The sequence below is a fragment of the Salmo salar genome, chromosome 16 (assembly GCF_965601325.2).
Source record: "Salmo salar chromosome 16, fSalSal1, whole genome shotgun sequence".
Classification (NCBI taxonomy): domain Eukaryota; kingdom Metazoa; phylum Chordata; class Actinopteri; order Salmoniformes; family Salmonidae; genus Salmo; species Salmo salar.
The window spans coordinates 64,090,566-64,111,299 of record NC_138306.1 but is presented as its reverse complement, the minus strand read 5'-3'; the positions used below and the strand labels follow the sequence as shown (position 1 = coordinate 64,111,299).

The 20,734-nt window shown below is 46.1% G+C and overlaps 1 protein-coding gene across 2 annotated transcripts in view; it reads right to left on the bottom strand.

Moving 5' to 3' along the window:
- LOC106574325 (neuropilin-2) overlaps nt 1-20,734 on the bottom strand; it is a 64,185-nt gene that overhangs the window by 16,527 nt on the left and 26,924 nt on the right. For both annotated transcript variants that reach the window (XM_014150167.3, XM_014150168.3), the window contains exons 8-10: nt 9,609-9,753; nt 7,832-8,181; nt 7,525-7,669 (exon numbers count right to left, since the gene is read on the bottom strand). In XM_014150167.3, coding sequence (XP_014005642.1) covers nt 7,525-7,669; nt 7,832-8,181; nt 9,609-9,753 — 640 coding nt within the window. The remainder of the gene's footprint in view (nt 1-7,524; nt 7,670-7,831; nt 8,182-9,608; nt 9,754-20,734) is intronic.

Sequence of the window (20,734 nt, the reverse complement as noted above, 5' to 3'; positions counted from 1 at the left end):
AGACATCTCCCTCCCTCCATGGGTCTGTTAGCCCAGACATCTCCCTCCCTCCATGGGTCTCGACCGTCTCCACTGTCTCCACCTCCATCCACAGCCCAGTCAGACCATTGGCTGGGGCCCAGTCAGGACAGGCCAGACACCACTGGCTCCATGGGTGATGAATGGGCCTAGCTAGTTCACCTTCGAATGGATGATCACACACACACACACACACACACACACACACACACACACACACACACGAGCATGCACGTACACACACACACACACACACACACACACACACACACACACACACACACACACACACACACACACACACACACACACACACACACACACACCACACACACACACACACACACACACACACACACACACACACACACACCTTCCAGCGGCACATGGTCTACAGACTGCAATAGGAATGTTATTGTGATAAGTGGCCATGCTATTGGGACCAGATGGGACAACCCTGGTTCCGTTATGCAATGACAGAGGGGAAAGGTTTGTGTCATCTCTGCTTTCTAACCACAATCTAACCAAGGTCCTAATCATATTATCATGCATCATGGAAATGTGTGGAAACTCTATTCCAGACTCTGTTCCAGAAGTCTGGGAACCTCTGCCTTAGAGTATAATGTACGTTCAACTTGTGCTTTCTGTTCATTTCTATGTAAAAATCTGTATCCAAGATGGCAAAACCTTTTTTTCCCCCCCAAGCATTCATACTTTCCCCAAGATGTCATTTAGGAGAGTGCAATGACTAGAGAGACACACCAAACTCGAACATCTGGAAAGCAACACTGCTAGCGCAGAATCTGGATGCATCTGCAGTCCAAAAACATAGCTGCTAGCTAATTGCTACGTCAGTGTGATGATGCTTCCTGGGCATGGCTATTAGCGTTTAGCGGCGTTTGAGAAACACAGACGTCAACAAACACGGAGGGAAGTTGATGACGTTGTCCATATCAGGACAGGTTGAAACGAGTCCTGCTGGGACTGAGGCTGTCCTAATACGGACACCATAGTTGACTGATCCTTTGACATTTTACCGTGACACAACCGCTTGTGAGGAAAAAAACACAGCTAAAATAGCGCAACATGAAAGAATAGCGCCCAGCTGTTGAGGTCTCTGACTGCGTGACATTAGGCTAACATTAATGTCACACCCTTTACTGAGGCAATTAGTTGGCCGATCAGATTTTAATCACCAAGGAGCTATGGGGACCCCACCGGAAATACGTTAACCCCCTACTCCTCCCTAACCTTTTTCACATCCGAGGACCGTGTATCCTGTTATTTTATCTCTCTTAGTGCAAGCCTTTCCTCCAAGCCATTGCATCTCTGTGCTTTCAAAGGTCAGGCCTTGTCACAGTGGAAACGGCTTGACCTTTGTGGGGTGTGACAGGGGTGTGTGTGTTTCTCTGTGTCTGTGTGTGCGTGTATGACAGAGGTGTCAGGGGTAACGGGAGAGAGACGAGGAGCTATGACCTGCCTGCCTCTCCCCGAGGGCTCGCCACTCCTTGACACGTGTGAGGAAACAGCTACAGAGCTGCACCGAGAGGCCGGCCCTTATACAGTACCACTGTCCTTTCTCCTTGTGCAGAAGGCCTCCTCGTGCAGGACGGCCTCCTCATGCAGCAGAAGCAGGAGAAGGACTAATTGTGCAGGGAGAGGATCCCCTCATGCGGGAGAAGGCCTCCTTATTCAGGTAGAGAGTCCCCTCATGCATCAGAAGGCCTCCTCATGCAGGGAGAGGGACCCTCATGTAGGAACAGCCCCTTCAAATCAAATGTGATTTGTCACATGCGCCGAATACAACAGGTGACCTTACAGTGAAATGCTTACTTACAAGCCCTTAACCAACAATGCTTTAAGTAGTTCTTAAGGAAAAAGTGTTAAGTAAAAAAAATGTTTTTTAAGTAACAAATAATTAAACAGCATTAGTAAAATAACAATAGGGAAGCCATATACAGGGGGTACTGCGCAGTCGAGGAGGATGAGGAAGCGACTTTTTTTTTAGGATCTACTCAGCCCTCAAACTATGTTATGTCATTTACTGTGATCTAAAATGAAAAACCCGATCCTAAATCAGCAGTCCTACAGATACAAACGGCACCAGGGGAACTGTCATGTTACAGAGAATACAGTGAACAACGCTCCACCCCCTTCCCCTTTCTCACTGTTCTCAATCCCCCCCAGCCCCCTACTCTGCTCCTTCTCTTCTGGAAAACAGCCATAGCTCTCTCTGAACAATCTGACTCAACAAAATTTGAGCAAGAAAAAAAAAAAGTCAATTATGTAAAGAGCCTCTGTAAAACACACACACACACACACACACACGCACGCACACGCACACACACACGCACGCACGCACGCATTAAACCAGCGCAATTGTCAAACGCACGCTCTTTTGCAATTTCGACCTGATAAAGCCGGCGCTCTTCTATTTTCAAACCCTAGCGCCAGGATTGGTCATTTACCTGGTTTATATGAGCTTGCTTGTGCTGAGGTGGGAGGGGTGTCAATATTTTAGCTGTGTCCTTAAAAACGTGCGCCAAAGTGCCAATTTCAGGCGGCGTTCGTGGGGATATTTAAGACCAACCAAAAGCTGGTTTTAGCAATAACACGATTGTTTATGGCATGGATTTTGACAGCAGAAATGCAGCCATGACGCACAGTACCCATATGCGTATGGAAAACAAGATATATGTACTTTTTGTGCCCGTAAGCGTTTTTTTCCCCATTTAATTTTATTAAAAACCAAGCATAGCCTCAGGTTTTTTTTTGTCCTGCCCAATCCATTCGCTCACTTTTAAATAAATCTTAATCACCAAAGCTTTATTAAAACATCAAGTTTGGGAGCAGCAAAACAGTGAGCAGACATCCCCTTTTTAATCTATGTACTATTGTACATTATTTTAGCCAGCTCCTGTTATTATTTTGGATGTGCGTAAAAACCCCTCCACGCAGGCTACATACCCATCATGGAAAGATAGATTATATAATCCGAAGACAATCATATTTAGAAACACTTAAATTAGGTTCCTGTAACAATTGCTTGTTTTCTGTTTAGTTTGATTAAAAAACAAGCCCTTATAGGCCAACTTTACCCTACTATAACGAAAGCTGGTCCTACAGCAATTTGTCTGGTGTCTTTCTTATCCTGGCCATGCATTAGCCAAGTAGCCTATCCATAAAAGGTTTCTAAATGTTTTTTAATTTTTTTTATTTAACCTTTATTTAACTAGGCAAGTCAGTTAAGAACAAAATGTTATTTACAATGTCGGCCTACATTGCTGTTTCGTTATAGTAGGGTAAGGGTAGCCTATATGGGCTTGTTTTTTAATCAAACTAAACAGAAAACAAGCAATTGTTACAGGAATCTGTTTCTAAATACGATTGTCACCGGATTATCTAATCTATCTTTCCATGATGGGCATATAGCCTGCGTGGACGGTTAACTGTCTGGTTCAGGGGCAGAAGGACAGATTTTTTACCTTGTCAGCTCGGGGATTTGATCCAGCAACCTTTCGGTTAATGGCCCAACGCTTTAACCGTTAGGCTACCTGCTGCCCCTGAAATGTTTCACTCTTAGTCATCTTGCTTTTGCATTATTCCCAATTCACATAGGCCTACCTGTAGTGCATAGACAACTCTGTTCGGCTTATATACATCCCCATTCCAAAGAGCACATCTTGTCCAGTTAGCAAAGATGCACTCCTCCAAACATATTCAAATGATTCAGTCCTATAACGCCATATCAACGGTAGGCCCAGGCGACATATTGCTTATTGAGAACGTGCCTCACACACACAAGACAATTCACAGGAGCCTAATATTACTATTTTTTTGAAGTGCGATGCGTAAAGGCCTTTATTCATTGACGCCAATTACAACAATTATGACCGTCAACACTCCAAACATATTGAGCAAACACCAGCTGTTTTTTTGTTTTTTTTTACTGTTGCTATTACTCATTACTGTAGCCTATGCTATTCAATCCACAAACGGACTAGGAAAATAATATTCCGTGCCACCTGCCTAATTGTAGTTGATGACAAGGCAACCGGAGACAACAGCATGCAGTATTAAGCCATGAAATGTGTTGACAGGCCAATTTATTTATTCATCAAAACCCAGAATGTTATTCATATATTTCAGAAATTCATAATTAATCAACATTATTTTTTTTTAAATGCCCCAAAATATGTCCAACTTTTTTTTCTTCTTGTGATGTATATAAAGTGTAAATAAATCGAATACATTTCAACTTTATATCTGACATGGTGTCTTCTTTTACAGGGGGCTTTTTTTGAAAGCCCATAACCATGTGTGTGAGGTGGGGGGGGGGGATGAGAAACAGCAGAGGAGAGTGGAGGAAATAAGAAGAAGAAAAACATTTACAGACCCACGCACTATGCCTAAGGGTGGGAACAGAGAGGAGAGGAGAGAACAGAGCCATGTGTGGGATTTAACAGCGAGAGAGAGAGAGAGAGAGAGAGAGAGAGAGAGAGAGAGGAGAGAGAGAGAAAAGGAGGGGTGACAAAAGATTTACAATCCTCCCTCCTGTGTTACGAGGCACAGCACTCCAACCCTCCCACTCAAGCACTGTGAACACTTGTGGACCAAATGCTCTGTTGAACGCCAGTGTGGTGTTAAACTCCTCCATCTCTCTGGGATATCCTCCATGTCCAATAAAGAGAAGCCTGTGACGGATTGCTTTAACACAGGGCTTTCACCTGGTCTCAATGCCTTTTACATGTGGCAGGGTTAACATCGGGATGGCTGTGGCCTCAAGGTGAAGGGTTGCCGGTTTGAATCCCAGGGCCTATGTGTAGACCCCACTGGGGGCAGCAGCAGGAAGTGATGGGGTGAGGAGGGAGTGACATAGGACAGCAAGGCGAGAGAGATGTAGGGAGGGGAGGAAAGCAGCTCATTGGTCAGTCATTCATGTAGGCCAATCATAGGTGTGGTACTGAGGGTCCCTAACAAAAGGCACTAGCCTGTTATTCTGACAGAGAGAGAGCGTGTGTGTGTTTGTGTCCTCTTGTTCTGTGTTAATGGAGGGTTCCGGTCTTGTTTCTCCTCTCTAATGGCATAGTGAGTGAGTCAGAGAAGAGTGGGATGAAATATTAAGAGGTCCACATCCTCCTTACACCACCGAACAGGGCTTGTGTACCTTACGCACAGACGCGCAAGTACGCACACACAAGCTCTCCCCTAACACTGATTACAGTGTGCAGGTGTAGGTGTTGAGACTCCAGCACAGACGTCCTGTGTAGGCCCATTAGGAGCCATTACAGTGTCTGTCTGTGTGTGTTTATGCGTATGTGTTGAACATCCTAGTCAGGGTGGGAACAGAGAGAGGAGCCTAGAACCAGCTCAGGGGAGATGAGGTGTGTGTGAGTGTGTGTGTGTGTGTGTGTGTGTGTGTGTGTGTGTGTGTGTGTGTGTGTGTGTGTGTGTGTGTGTGTGTGTGTGTGTACTGTATGCTTGCAGTGAGGGTGTGTGTGTTTGTGTGATAGGTGGAGCCAAGGTGTTGTGTTGTGTGTGTGTGTGTGTGTGTGTGTGTGTGTGTGTGTGTGTGTGTGTGTGTGTGTGTGTGTGTGTGTGTGTGTGTGCGTGTGTGTGCGTGTGTGCGCTGAGCCCACTGTCTGGTGCTGCAGCTCAGGTGTCCTGCGTAGGCCCAGTGGGAGCAGTGAGCAGTGAGAGACCAGATGTGTCTACTACCTCACATCTGGATAGCAGACCATACCAGCAGTGTGTGCGTGCATGGTACCCTTGAGACAGATTGCTCAAAACCCGTCCAACCCTTTCTCCACTCCCTGTAACTTTAACCTTCACTCTTTCCAAGACTCCCCTGATTTTTCCACTTCCACTTGCTTTCCAACTCCCTAATTGTGTATCCAGTAGACTCACAGATGATATATAGTACACGCACGCACACACACTTTTTAAAAATATACCCTACCGTTCAAAAGTTTGGGGTCACTTAGAAATGTCCTTGATTTTGAAAGAAAAGCACATTTTTTGTCCATTAAAATAACATCAGATTGATCAGAAATACAGTGTAGACATTGTTCATGTTGTAAATGACTATTGTAGCTGGAAACAGCAGATTAAAGAAGCAATAAAACTGGACTTCTTTAGACTAGTTGAGTATCTGGAGCATCAGTTTTTGTGGGTTTGATTACAGGCTCAAAATGGCCAGAAACAAAGACCTTTCTTCTGAAACTCGTCAGTCTATTCTTGTTCTGAGAAATTAAGGCTATTCCATGCGAGAAATTGCCAAGAAACTGAAGATCTCGTACAACACTGTGTACTACTCTATTCACAGAACAGTGCAAACTGTCTTTAACCAGAATAGAAAGAGGAGTGGGAGGCCCCGGTGCACAACTGAGCAAGAGGACAAGTACATTAGAGTGTCTAGTTTGAGAAACAGACGCCTCACAAGTCCTCAACTGGCAGCTTCATTAAATAGTACCCGCAAAACACCAGTCTGAACATCAACAGTGAAGAGGCGACTCCGGGATGCTGGATTTCTAGGCAGAGTTCCTCTGTCCAGTCTCTGTGTTCTTTTGCCCATCTTAATCTTTTCTTTTTATTGGCCAGTCTGAGATATGGCTTTTTCTTTGCAACTCTGCTTAGAAGGCCAGCATCCCGGAGTCGCCTCTTCACTGTTGACGTTGCAGGTACTATTTAATGAAGCTGCCAGTTGAGGACTTGTGAGGCATTTATTTCTCAAACTAGACACTCTAATGTACTTGTACTCTTGCTCAGTTGTGCACCGGGGCCTCCCACTCCTCTTTCTATTCTGGTTAGAGCTGTTCTGTGAATTGAGAAGTACACAGCGTTGTACGAGATCTTCAGTTTCTTGGCAATTTCTCGCATGGAATAGCCTTCCTTTCTCAGAACAAGAATAGACTGACGAGTTTCAGAAGGAAGGTCTTTGTTTCTGGCCATTTTGAGCCTGTAATCGAACCCACAAATGCTGATGCTCCAGATACTCAACTAGTCTAAAGAAGGCAAGTTTTATTGCTTCTTTAATCAGATCAACAGTTTTCAGCTGTGCTAACATAATTGCAAAAGGGTTTTCTACTGATCAATTAGCCTTTTAAAATGATAAACTTGGATTAGCTAACACAACGTGCCATTGGAACACAGGAGTGATGGTTGCTGATAATGAGCCTCTGTACGCCTAAGTCGATATCCATTAAAAAAAAAATCAGCCGTTTCCAGCTAATTTAGTTATTTACAACATTAACAATGTCTACATTGCATTTCTGATCAATTTGATGTTATTTGAATGGAAATTGTTTTGTTGCTTTTCTTTCAAAAACAAGGACATTTCTAAAGTGACCCCAAACTTTTGAACGGTAGTGTATATTTGTAGGATATTTTGGCAGTTATGAGAAACAGATTGAACGTTTGGAGCGGGGATTGAACCCCGGTCTCCGGTGGGGAGAGGAGTGTACATGTGTCTAAGCCGGGAATGTTAATAGAATACCGCGGGCTTACCTGGCACATCACAGCCCAATATTTCCACTCTCATCCCGATCCCGGCCGGAGACCACCTCTCTGGATAGATCCTGATGAACTGGGCCAGGGTCTCCTCAAAACGCCGTAGCTCAGGGGTGTCGTAGTGGGTATTCCCCTCAAATATCTGCAACACACACACAGAAATAAAGCAGAAATATTGAAATGTACTGTGGCAAAAATCTGTATGTAGATTATTTAAATGAGTATAATCCATACTTTACACTGACACACACACAACCCCAACATCACCCCCACCCCTACACACGTCCCCCTCCCCCACACCCACCTTGGGCAGGCTGGTCTTGCTGTCCATAACGAACCCCCAGTCCTTCCCATCTAGACTGTGAGCCACGCGGTACTTCCTCACAAAGGCCCTGTTGTCCGTGCTGCTTGTCCCCTCTCCGCCCCTCGCCCCCTGGGTGATCATCCCCCCGACAGTCTTGGGGACACCCAGGTCCACTTGGAGCCACTCCTCCCCAGCCAGGGGCTGAGCGGGGCCGGGGAACCAGCCTGAGTGGCTGCCCACCAGGCGGGCATTCCCTGGGGACCACAGCATGTCTCGAGCTGACGAGGCTGAGATCTGGGCGTCGGGGAGCAGGCCAGAGAGGAGGCCCTGCATCTCTGAACACGGAGCATCTGAAGTTAGGGAAGAAGATGAGTGGGGAGAGGGACGGGGAAGGGAGGGGGAGTGGGGAGGGAAATTATTTATCAAAATCCCCTTTATTGGGTCAATGTCATACATTACACAAAACTATCACATTTCAACCCTCACATATTATCTGTAAAAGAAGCAATGAGAGAGAAGGTGGGAGAGAAGGGGAGGGGTTACAGGAGATGATACAATAAAATAAAAAATAAAAAAAGGAGGAGGAGAGAGAGGTGGAACTAGGAGAGAGAAGAAAGAAAGAGCGAGGGAGAATGGTAGGGGAAAGAGAGAGAGAAAGAGGACAGTAGAGGAGATTAGCGAGGAAGAGACCCGAGGGAGAAACAGGGGAGAGAAGACCAGAGACAAGACGAGACAGAGGGAGTGAGACCGAGAGAGGAGAAAGCGAGAGAGGAGGAGAAGAGAGGAGAGCATTAGTAGGGTTGACGGTTTAAGAGCACACAGATCAAAGTTTCATGCTGTTATGTCACAGCACTCGCAACGAATGTAAATTATGGATAAATGGCAACAGAAATGTATGTGTGTGTGTGTATGCATCGACGTGAGGTCATCATGCTTGTCTTCAAGTGACTATGTGTGCACCTGAACGGTGAGAGCCAGTCTAACATGCACTTGCAATACTAGCTAACGCGTGGTACTCTCTCTCCCTCTGTGAATCACAGTTCAAGATTTACAAGTGAACAAGAGTGTCATGAATGATTGATTGTGACCCTTTCTTGTGACATACTGCATCTGCGAGATTGTAGGGGTTGAGAGAAAGTAGGTTGATATCCTGAAGTCAAAAACAGTTTAAAGGGCAGGAGAGGGAGCGGAGGAGGGAAAAGGGGAGAGACGGAGAATTATTCAGAGGGAAAGAAAGGCTATTGATAGAGAGAATTGGAGTAGGTGGAGAGGGAGCGAGAGAGGGAGAAAGAGTGAAAAGCAAGAACAGAGTATGGAATGAGAGAGAAAATGAAAGTGAGAGAAAATAATGATTACGAGGGAGAAATTTAGGAGGGGGAAGGAGAGCAGAATCATAGTGGAAAGATCGAGAGAATGAGAGCGAGGGAAAAGATGAAGTGATTGGAGATGTGCTGGCTGGCTGAGAACAGAGTAAAACTTTGATTAGACTAATGCTCTGGTTGCTGTCGGAAGTTCTTATGTATGCGTGTGTGTGTGTGTGTGTGTGCGCTCATGTTACTGCGTAGTTAATGCATAAACTGGCTGGCATTTCTTCTAAGGGGATTTTATTAAGTTTCTTCACTGACAGAGCAAGAGATGCTGGAACACATTTTGTCTCTCAAAAAGACTCTGTTTTGACGTGCAGTGGGACAGAGGATAGAATGTAAAGGATGCCTCAAGTATCTGAGGCAAAATAACTGAAACATCTCTTTTCCCCGTGGCTCCCTCTCACACACACCTATGATCTGGCAGCCGTAGAGCTCGAAACGCAGGGCAATGCCGTTCTTCCAGGTCTGAGGCCGGATGCGTACGAAGCGGGCTAAGACGGGCTGGGGTATGCGGTTCAACACCACCTCAGATGGGTCTGTGTTCGCATGGAACATCTGGAGAACACACAGAGAGAGGTATATGGTTAGACGTTTATACCAATCCGTAGATACCACGCACATTTTATACCACACACACACACACACACACACACACACACACACACACACACACACACACACACACACACACACACACACACACACACACACACACACACACACACACACACACACACACACACACACACACACCGAGCAGTGCTAGGGCACAGTGTTGAAGATGGCCAAGCACCAACAGAAGTGGGTAGCCTTTGTTGCTGCCCGATGCATCAGCCGGCGCGATGGGGATGAGTGAATGAGTGAGTGACACAGTGAAAGGAGATGATTGCTGCGCTCAATTTCTTGACCGTAAATCGCTCTGGATAAGAGCATCTGCTAAATTACCAACATGTAAATGTAAACTAAATCTGCAGGTGCGTGGAGCTATGAGCTGTGCGTGTCAAAAAGAGGGGATTTTTGTCTTCACATTCCAAACAACAATCTTGGGACTTTATTCTTTACAAAAAGTGAAAAAGTGTGCGACCAAGTTTTCAGTTCTCTCTTCCTCGCAATCTCTCTCTACCTCACACATCCATAGCCCGCAGTGAGTCTCGCTTCGCTGCACACACACAGAGCCCCAGCTAAGCACAGACAACCTAAACACAGATCCAATGACACCCACCCAGCTGTCTGTCTGTGTTTGTGGGGCAAAAGGTGAGGGATGGTAGGGGTTTGGAAGGGCAGACACACACACGCAACGAACACACACACATCCCAAACACACACCCACAACCGCACGCACGCACGCACGCACGCACGCACGCACGCACGCACGCACGCACGCACGCACGCACCACGCACGCACGCACACACACACACACACACACACACACACACCACACACACACACACACACACACACACACACACACACTCCCCTTCCCACACCGCCCACACACACTACCACCCTGGGGGGACTGAACAGTGGACAGAAATGCTTGATGGACATGACAGGGCAAGGTCGGACAGGATTGGGCGTTCTGTAACAATAACAGGAAGTCTCCGCAGGAGGGCAGGACAAGACCAGGGATTACTTCCTGTGGCATGCGTCCTGAACGTCCACCCCACTCCTTACACCTCCCTTCCTCTCTTGACCCCTCAGGGAGAGAGGTTAGAGGTCAGAGGGTAAATGTGACTGTAGGAGAGTTTAGGGGAAGGACACAGACAGACAACAGACGTCCCCTCATGCTCGTGGAAGGAACCAATGGTGAGAGACGTCTGACCCACCTCATGTCCTATCCCTCTATCCGGTCTGGAGGTCTTCCACCAATCACACCCCATCAAAACATCTCTCTCTCTCTCTCTCTCTCTCTCTCTACTCTCTCTCTACTCTCTCTCTACTCGCTCTCCATTCTCTGTCCACCTCCCCCTCTTTCTCTCCGGTGAGGCTCATTGCCAGTCTGAAACCACAGAGAGACACAGGAAACCACAAGACCGTCCTCTGGGATGCGATAACACACCCAGACCCCCCAGTTTGGACGGTCCAGCTCCAGATATAAGAGGAACTCAGAGGAAGAAAGGACCACAGGCAAAAGCTTAATATCAGTTAAAGCAGACACTGACTGTGTTCCAAATGGGACTCTATGTCCTATGTAGTGCACTACATTTGACCAGGGCCCTACAAAGGCAATAGAGTGCCATTTGGGACACAGACACTGTAGAAACATGTATTGTGGCCTAAAATGCACCAGATTGACAGCCATGGAGAGTCGTTACACCATCTGACCACAGAGGGCGCCAGAGCAAGAGGTTTTAATAAGTCTTATTTAAAGCCATGTTTTTGCATGAAATGCCGGCCTATTGCCATATGCAATGCAGGCCTATAGTCAAATACTTGAATGTGCTTTCAATGCGTCTCTTTCGCTCTTCTCCTTTGTGTCTGTGTCTATGGCAATTCTCTCGCTTTCCCTCTCTATAACCTTCCTTGTCTTTTCTTCTCTCTGACTATTTGTAATATATTTTCCTCTCCTCTCTTTTCTCTTCTCTCTATGTATCTGAGGCTATAATCATTCTACCAACCTTTCCTTCACTCTCTCTTCCTCCATCTCTCTTCCTCATTACAGTCTTTTCACTCTCTCTATCTCTTCCGATCTTCCTCTCCCTGTGTCCGAGGCCACTCTGTCCCCCGGTATTTTGTTTGGCCCTGTGTACTGTGTATGCTCATACGCATGTGTGTGTGTGTGTTAACCTAACACCCATGAGTCCAAACCACAAACCGCCCTCCAGAAGTAAACATAGCCAGTTCTCACCTACTGCCAGATGGTATAGAGATAATGTCCCTTGTCTTTTAACGGCCCAAACCACCATTCGCCACACAGATTTGTCCTCAGACTTAAAACTACATTTTAGAACTTCATTTTGTGATGTCAGACACATTCAACATTATTTTTGTATTTTTTTTTGGGGGGGGGGGGCATGAGGGCGAGTTTTTAGAAAATAAAGAAGGATATGAGAGAGGGAGAAACACACACAGAGAGAGAGAGAGAGAGAGAGAGAGAGAGAGAGAGAGAGAGAGAGAGAGAGAGAGAGAGAGAGAGAGAGAGCAGAGAGAGAGAGAGAGAGAGAGAGAGAGAGAGAGAGAGAGAGAGAGAGAGAGAGAGAGAGAGAGAGAGAGAGAGAGAGAGAGAGAGAGAGAGAGAGAGAGAGAGAGGAGAGACAGAGAGAGAGAGAGAGAGAGAGAGAGACAGAGAGAGAGAGAGAGAGACAGAGAGACAGAGAGACAGAGAGAGAGAGGAGAGAGAGAGAGAGAGACAGAGAGAGAGAGAGAGAGAGAGAGAGAGAGAGAGAGAGAGGAGAGAGAGAGAGAGATAGGAGAAGGAGAGTCGTGCTGCAGACATCCCCAGTCCCCTCTGTTTCCTCTTCCTCTCTCTAGTTACATCCTTACCCCTGACCTCAATTACCCTATCAGCAGGGTCAAAGGTCATTCAGCTCATTAGACACCTGGACATTTGCTGGAAACAGGTGAAGGGTCATAAAGTTTTGTGTGTGTGTGTGTGTGTGTGTGTGTGTGTGTGTGTGTGTGTGTGTGTGTGTGTGTGTGTGTGTGTGTGTGTGGGTTAGAGTTGATGTTTGGGTATATGAGTGTGCATGAGTTTTTGTTAGAGCATGTGTATGCTCTATGCACATCATATGTGTTCATGCAAATGACATGAGTGTGTTATTGTATGTGATGGTATGGGATGTGCCATTGTTGCTCTGGCAGACTGTGGGTGTCATTCAGCCAGTCGTCTGGGCAAACCTTGTAATCTGCCTGACGACGGGAAGGAATAGGGGGGGTAACCAGTCTAGCTCCGCCCCTACTCAGCACACAGGGCAAAGAGGGCTAAATAATTAACATCGCATGTTGTCTCCTCGTGTGGCAGGTCATGAAATTATAACGAACCCCCCGAACGAACCCCTTGACCCACCCTACCCTAGCCCTACTGCACCACTTCACACATATACACACCCCGGAACCCCTCCCACATTTATGTGACGGTCAAAATGCCTGGAGCGGATGGACACCGGCGGGACAGAGGCACCATGGATATTTAACTATTGATGACCCTCCGGAGAAGAATGGGGTCACCGCGAAAGAGAGGGAGTGTGTGTGAGTGTGTGCAGAGCAGTGGAAGGAGATAGCGTCAGACTGGGCTGAGTCTCCCAGATGAAAAACACTTCTCTAAAAACAAGATGGAGAGAAAACAAAGAATAACAAATGGAGACCTACTGTAGAGAGAGAGAGAGAGAGAGAGAGAGAGAGAGAGAGAGAGAGAAAGAGAAAAAGTAGCGAGAGAAGCTCAACTCATCCTGAGATGATCCATTTGCCTTCTCTCTGTCCCTCTCTCTCTCTGTCCCGGTGCTTGTGCTTTTGGCACAACGCTGCCGTCTCTGCTGTGTTTCCCTTGAAGCTGATGGCACCACAGGGAGATGTGTCCGAGCTCTGCACAAGACATTCTCTCTGTCTTTCTATCCATCCCCCTCCCTCCCTCCTGCCTTCCGTTTCTCGCTCCGTATGAAGATGTTGACAATTGGTTCCAACTGGCTGCTTTCCACTAGTGGCTTGAAGAGGGGGCCAGCAGGGCTGTGGAGTGTGAGTGTGTGTGTGTGTGTGTGTGTGCTGAGGTACAGCACTCCTTTGAAATGGTCTCCCACCCCCTCACACAGTTGTTTTTGTCAATGTCTCCCACTCTGCCCCACTTCCCTCATTTCTCTCTCATCACACTGCAAGTGTGTGCGTGGGCTAGTGTGTGGGTGAGTGTGTGTGTGTTAGGTGTATGTGTGTCTACATGCCTATGTGTGTATGTCTATGTGCTTGAGTGTGTAGACATGCCTGCGTATATGTTTGTGTGTGTGTGTGTGTGTCTACGTGCCTGTGTAAATGCGTGTGTTTTTCCTTTCGAGTGTGTGTGTGTGTGTGTGTTTGACACAGCTAGTGTGTGTGACTGAGAGTAACAGGCTGTAACTGCAGAGTGGGCTGTTTTCTCCCAGGTTACAGAGTGGCAGATTTAGCACAGTAAGACAATGCATTTCCGCGAAAACACCACGTCTGTTTATTATTTGGGCTAATGTGATTCCCCCATTTAGGCACAATGTGTGTGTGCGCGCGAATGTGAATGCATGTGTGTATGTGAGAGAGCTGTGTCAAGTAACGATGTGCATGTGTGAGAAGCATGATGCCTATTTAATAAATCACACATGCTCCAATAATAAACTGCCAGTCACACACAGAGGAAGAGGAATAGCAATTTGGCACAAAAGGAACTCTATGCTATGATGGAATTTCAGTCAAAATCATAGACATGGGGTGTATTTACTAGGAACCAAACTGAAGCAAACAGGCTGAAAAGGGGAGGGAGCCTACTGAATTTGTCCAATAAGAATTGCTTATTTTCGTTTTTCTGTTTGCGACGGTGTGCACTAATGAACAAGACCCTGGTGTTACTTGCGTGATTCTTCAGATTCGCTTTATGAGAACTGCTGATGTTTCCAACCTTCTTTCGCTCAATAAGGAACAATGACTAGAGACCTCCAGCTGCTGTATCCGTGTGTCGGCACCCTGCTCCCACACATACTTTGACACACGCACACGCACACACACAAACCAACACACACAGGCACACATACAAACCAACACACACAGGCACACATACAAACCAACACACACAGACACACATACAGCTCTGGAAATAATTACAAGACATATTGCAAAATTATCAGTTTCTCTGGTTTTACCATTTATAGGTACAGTTGAAGTCAGAAGTTTACATACACCTTAGGCAAATACATTTAAACTCAGTTTTTCACAATCCCTGACATTTAATCCTAGTAAAAAATTCCATGTCTTAGGTCAGTTAGGATCACCACTTTATTTTAAGAATGTGAAATGTCAGAATAATAGTAGAGAAGGATTTATTTCAGCTTTTATTTCTTTCATCACATTCCCAGTGGGTCAGAAGATTACATACACTCAATTAGCATTTGGCAGCATTGCCTTTCAATTGTTTAACTTGGGTCCAACATTTCGGGTAGCCTTCCACAAGCTTCCCACAATAAGTTGGGTGAATTTTGGCCCATTCCTCCTGACTGAGCTGGTGTAACTGAGTCAGGTTCGTAGGCCTCCTGGCTCGCACACGCTTTCTCAGTTCTGCCCAAACATTTTCTATAGGATTGAGGTCAGGGCATTGTGATGGCCACTCCAATACCTTGACTTTGTTGTCCTTAAGCCATTTTGCCACAACTTTGGAAGTATGCTTGGGGTCATTGTCCATTTGAAAGACCCATTTGCGAACAAGCTTTAACTTCCTGACTGATGTCTTGAGATGTTTCCTAAATATATCCACATAATTTTCCCTCCCTCATGATGCCATCTATTTTGTGAAGTGCACCAGTCCCTCCTGCAGCAAAGCACCCCCACAACATGATGCTGCCACCCCCGTGCTTCACGGTTGGGATGATGTTCTTCGCTTGAAAGCCTCCCCCTTTTTCCTCCAAACATAATGATGGTCATTATGGCCAAACAGTTCTATTTTTGTTTCATCAGACCAGAGGACATTTCTCCAAAAAGTACAATCTTTGTCCCCATGTGCAGTTGCAAACCGTAGGCTGGCTTTTTTATTGGCGGTTTTGGAGCAGTGGCTTCTTCCTTGCTGAGCGGCCTTTCGGGTTATGTTCGATATAGGACTCGTTTTACTGTGGATATAGATACTTTTGTACCCGTTTCCTCCAGCATCTTCACAAGGTCCGTTGCTGTTGTTCTGGGATTGATTTGCACTTTTTGCACCAAAGTACATTCATCTCTAGGAGACAGAACGCGTCTCCTTCCTGAGCGGTATGACGACTGCGTGGTCCCATGGTGTTTATACTTGCGTACTATTGTTTGTACAGATGAACGTGGTACCTTCAGGCGTTTGGAAATTGCTCCCAAGGATGAACCAGACTTGTGGAGGTCTTTCCCATGATGTCAAGCAAAGAGGCACTGAGCATGAAGGTAGGCCTTGAAATACATCCGCAGGTACACCTCCAATTGCCTCAAATGATGTCAATTAGCTATCAGAAGCTTCTAAGCCATGACATCATTTTCTGGAATTTTCCAGGCTGTTTACAGGCACAGTCAACTTAGTGTATGTAAACTTCTGACCCACTGGAATTGTGATACAGTGAGTTATAAGTGAAATAATCTGTCTGTAAACAATTTTTGGAAAAATGTACTTGTGTCATGCACAAAGTAGATGTCCAAACCGACTTGCCAAAAATATAGTTTGTTAACAAGAAATGTATGGAGTTGTTGAAAAATGAGTTTTAATGACTCCAAATGTATGTAAACTTCCGACTTCAACTGTATGTGTTTGGGTAAAATTAACATTTTTACACCAGGAACGCACAATCCCTCCATCAGTGCTCAGGCTGTCGCAATAGGCTGAGAGAGGCTGGACTGAGGGCTTGTAGGCCTGTTGTAAGGCAGGTCCTCACCAGACATCACCGGCAACAACGTTGCCTATGGGCACAAAACCACCGTCGTTGGACCAGACAGGACTAGCAAAAAGTGCTCTTCCCTGGTTTAAACACAGTGTCTCGCACCCACTGTGAAATTTGGTGGAGGATCGGTGATGATCTGGAGGTGCTTCAGCAAGGCTGGAATCGGGCAGATTTGTCTTTGTGAATGACGCATGAATCAAGCCACGTACAAGGTTGTCTTGGAAGAAAACATGCTTCCTTCTGCTCTGACAATACTCCCCAACTCTGAGGATTGGTTTTTCCAGCAGGACAATGCTCCATGCCACACAGCCAGGCCAATCAAGGTGTAGATGGAGGACCACCAGATCAAGACCCTATCATGGCCAGCCCAATCTCCAGACCTGAACCCCATTGAAAACCTCTGGAATGTGATAAAGAGGAAGAAGGATGGTCACAAGCCATCAAACAAAGTCAAGCTGCTTGAATTTTTGAGCCAGGAGTGGCATAGTCACCCAACATCAATGTGAATGACTGGTGGAGAGCATGTCAAGACGCATGAAAGCTGTGATTGAAAATCAGGGTTATTCCACCAAATATTCATTTCTGAACTCTTCCTCAGTTAAAACATTAGTATTGTGTTGTTTAAAAATGAATATGAACTTATTGTCTTTGCATTATTCGAGATCTGACAACACTACATCTTTTGTTATTTTGACCAGTTGTCATTTTCTGCAAATAAATGCTCTAAATGACAATATTATTTGGGGGAATTTGGGAGAAATGTTGTCAGTAGTTTATAGAATAAAACAAAAATGTTCATTTTACCCAAACACATACCTATAAATAGTAAAACCAGAGAAACTGATCATTTTGCAGTGGTCTCTTCATTTTTTCCAGAGCTGTATAGGCACACATACAGGCACACATCCTCACACACGCACACACTTCTGCACATAAATAAATACACACGCAGACATGCACAGATTCATAGACAAAGACATCCTGCAAACACACACACACGCTCAGCAGACGGACAGGAAGTCCCAATCCCTTTACTCATACTGTAGTTGACGTATACCTGACGACATATCACCAGTGTGACATGCGCGTGCGCACGCACACACACACATTCCCCCCACACACACATTCCCCCCACACACACATACTCAGACACTCCCATAACCAGCCCATTAGTTTAGCTAGAAACTAACTGTTAAATGACAATCAGAAGGGCAAATCTCCTTTCATTGCCATGCCCCCCATCGTGTTCCCTGGTTTAAACACTTAAAGGATCTCTAAGGGCTTAGGGCCTTAGGGCCAGGCTAACTCGAACTCTGTGTGTCTGTCAGACGCCACCATTGTCGGATTAACTGTCACGGAACATACATATGGACAGGGGACGTTCTATCTTGTACGGCTCCAGATAACGTCCACTGAGAGGGCATTGAAAGAGGCGGTTAGAATGAGTATCATGGCATGTTTCTACGAGGTTTAGGGTGTGCATGTGTGTGTACCAGACCTGTGCGTGTGTATGAACCAATAGAATAGTCTAAAATGAACAAACCCCGCCCATCTATTTAAACTTACGTCTGGTATGCACATACTGTATGTGTGTCTGTATGTAAATGTACGTTCTGGATATTACTAGACAGACTGTGACCTCCCCCAACCCTACACACACACACCCCAGTCCAGACAGTCCGCTCTAAGGTCAGCGGTGGTGTGTGTGCGGGGGGGGGAGGGGGGGATTTCCAGCTGTTGAGTTTTTTAAATTTAATTCTAAATCCATTTCCTCAAATAATCGCCTCACAGACATTGTATGCCCCCCACTGCCACCCAAAGCTGAAACAGACACACAGGGGCCCCAAAGCTAAAACAGACACACAGGGGCCCCAAAGGGAGAAAGGAGGTTGGGATTAAAAAGCAGATGACTCTCCCCCTCTCTACAGTCCACGGTGGCTTTAACATAAACTCAGCAAAAAAAGAAACGTCCCTTTTTTAGGACCCAGTCAAAGATAATTCGTAAAAATCCAAATAACTTCACAGATCTTCATTATAAAGGGTTTAAACACTGTTTCCCATGCTTGTTCAATGAACCATAAACAATTAATGAACAGGCACCTGTGGAACGTCGTTAAGACACTAACAGCTTACAGACGGTAGGCAATTAAGGTCACAGTTCTGAAAACTTAGGAGACTATAGAGGCCTTTCTACTGACTGAAAAACAGCAAAAGAAAGATACTCAGGGTCCCTGCTCATCTGCGTGAATGTGCCTTAGGCATGCTGCAAGGAGGCATGAGGACTGCAGATGTGGCCAGCGCAATTAATTGCAATGTCCGTACTGTGAGACGCTTAAGACAGGCTACAGGGAGACAGGACAGACAGCTGATTGTCCTCGCAGTGTCAGACCACGTGTAACAACACCTGCACAGGATCGGTACATCCGAACATCACACCTGCGGGACCAGTACAGGATGGCAACAACAACTGCCTGAGTTACACCAGGAACGCACAATCCCTCCATCAGTGCTCAGACTGTCGCAATAGGCTGAGAGAGGCTGGACTGAGGGCTTGTAGGCCTGTTGTAAGGCAGGTCCTCACCAAACATCACCGGCAACAACGTTGCCTATGGGCACAAAACCACCGTCGTTGGACCAGACAGGACTAGCAAAAAGTGCTCTTCACTGACGAGTCGCGGCTTTGTCTCACCAGGGGTGATGGTCGGATTCGTGTTTATCGTCGAAGGAATGAGCGTTACACTGAGGCCTGTACTCTGGAGCGGGATTGAGGTGAAGGGTCCGTCATGGTCTGGGGCGGTGTGTCACAGCATCATCGGACTGAGCTTGTTGTCATTGCAGGCAATCTCAATGCTGTGCGTTACAAGGAAGACATCCTCATCCCTCATGTGGTACCCTTCCTGCAGGCTCATCCTGACATGACCCTCCAGCATGACAATGCCACCAGCCATACTGCTCGTTCTGTGCGTGATTTCCTGCAAGACAGGAATGTCAGTGTTCTGCCATGGCCAGTGAAGAGCCCAGATCTCAATCCCATTGAACACGTTTGGGACCTGTTGGATCGGAGGGTGAGGGCTAGGGCCATTCCCACCAGAAATGTCTGGGAACTTGCAGGTGCCTTGGGGTAACATCTCACAGCAAAAACTGGCAAATCTGGTGCAATCCATGAGGAGGAAATGCACTGCAGTACTTAATGCAGCTGGTGGCCACACCAGATACTGACTGTTACTTTTGATTTTGACCCCCCCCCCCCCCCATCTTTGTTCAGGGACACGTTATTCCATTTCTGTTAGTCACGTCTGTGGAACTTGTTCAGTTTATGTCTCAGTTGTTGAGTCTTGTTATGTTCATACAAATATTTACACGTTAAGTTTGCTGAAAATAAATGCAGTTGACAGTGAGAGGACGTTTCTTTTTTGGCTGAGTTTACATATCTGGGTCAAAGTTCGCGTTTACATTGAGTATGAGTACTATATTCATACGTTATCCCATTGACAACCATAAACAAACTCAAGCACGCACGCACGCACGCGCACACACACACACAAACCTCTTCCACACTCCAGCTGTGTTTACAACCCCATTGGTGTGTGTTTGTGTGTGTGTAAAAGGGATGATGAATTGCAGAGATAGATATGGGCACACAGAGGACTCTATTGTTCATGTTTGGTAGGTTCCTCCCTCCTTCCCTCCTTTCTCAATCTATCAGGAAGACACTTCATGGGATAGGGACATGACTCATGTCAATACACATTCCCAACAGGAATCTCAAAATAATTCCCAGTCATTCCCACAGTATCATCGGAAGAGCAGCAACAGAGCAGCTAACTCTCCTGGCCTTGACAACTGGGATATATTTCAGACAAATTAAGAACGTTTTAATCTAGTTTTAGTCTGTATATTTGAATTAAACAGCCCCAATACAACAGCTTCAATACCTCCTCACTTAGGGCCAAACTACTCCCATTTTCAATGTGGTTTA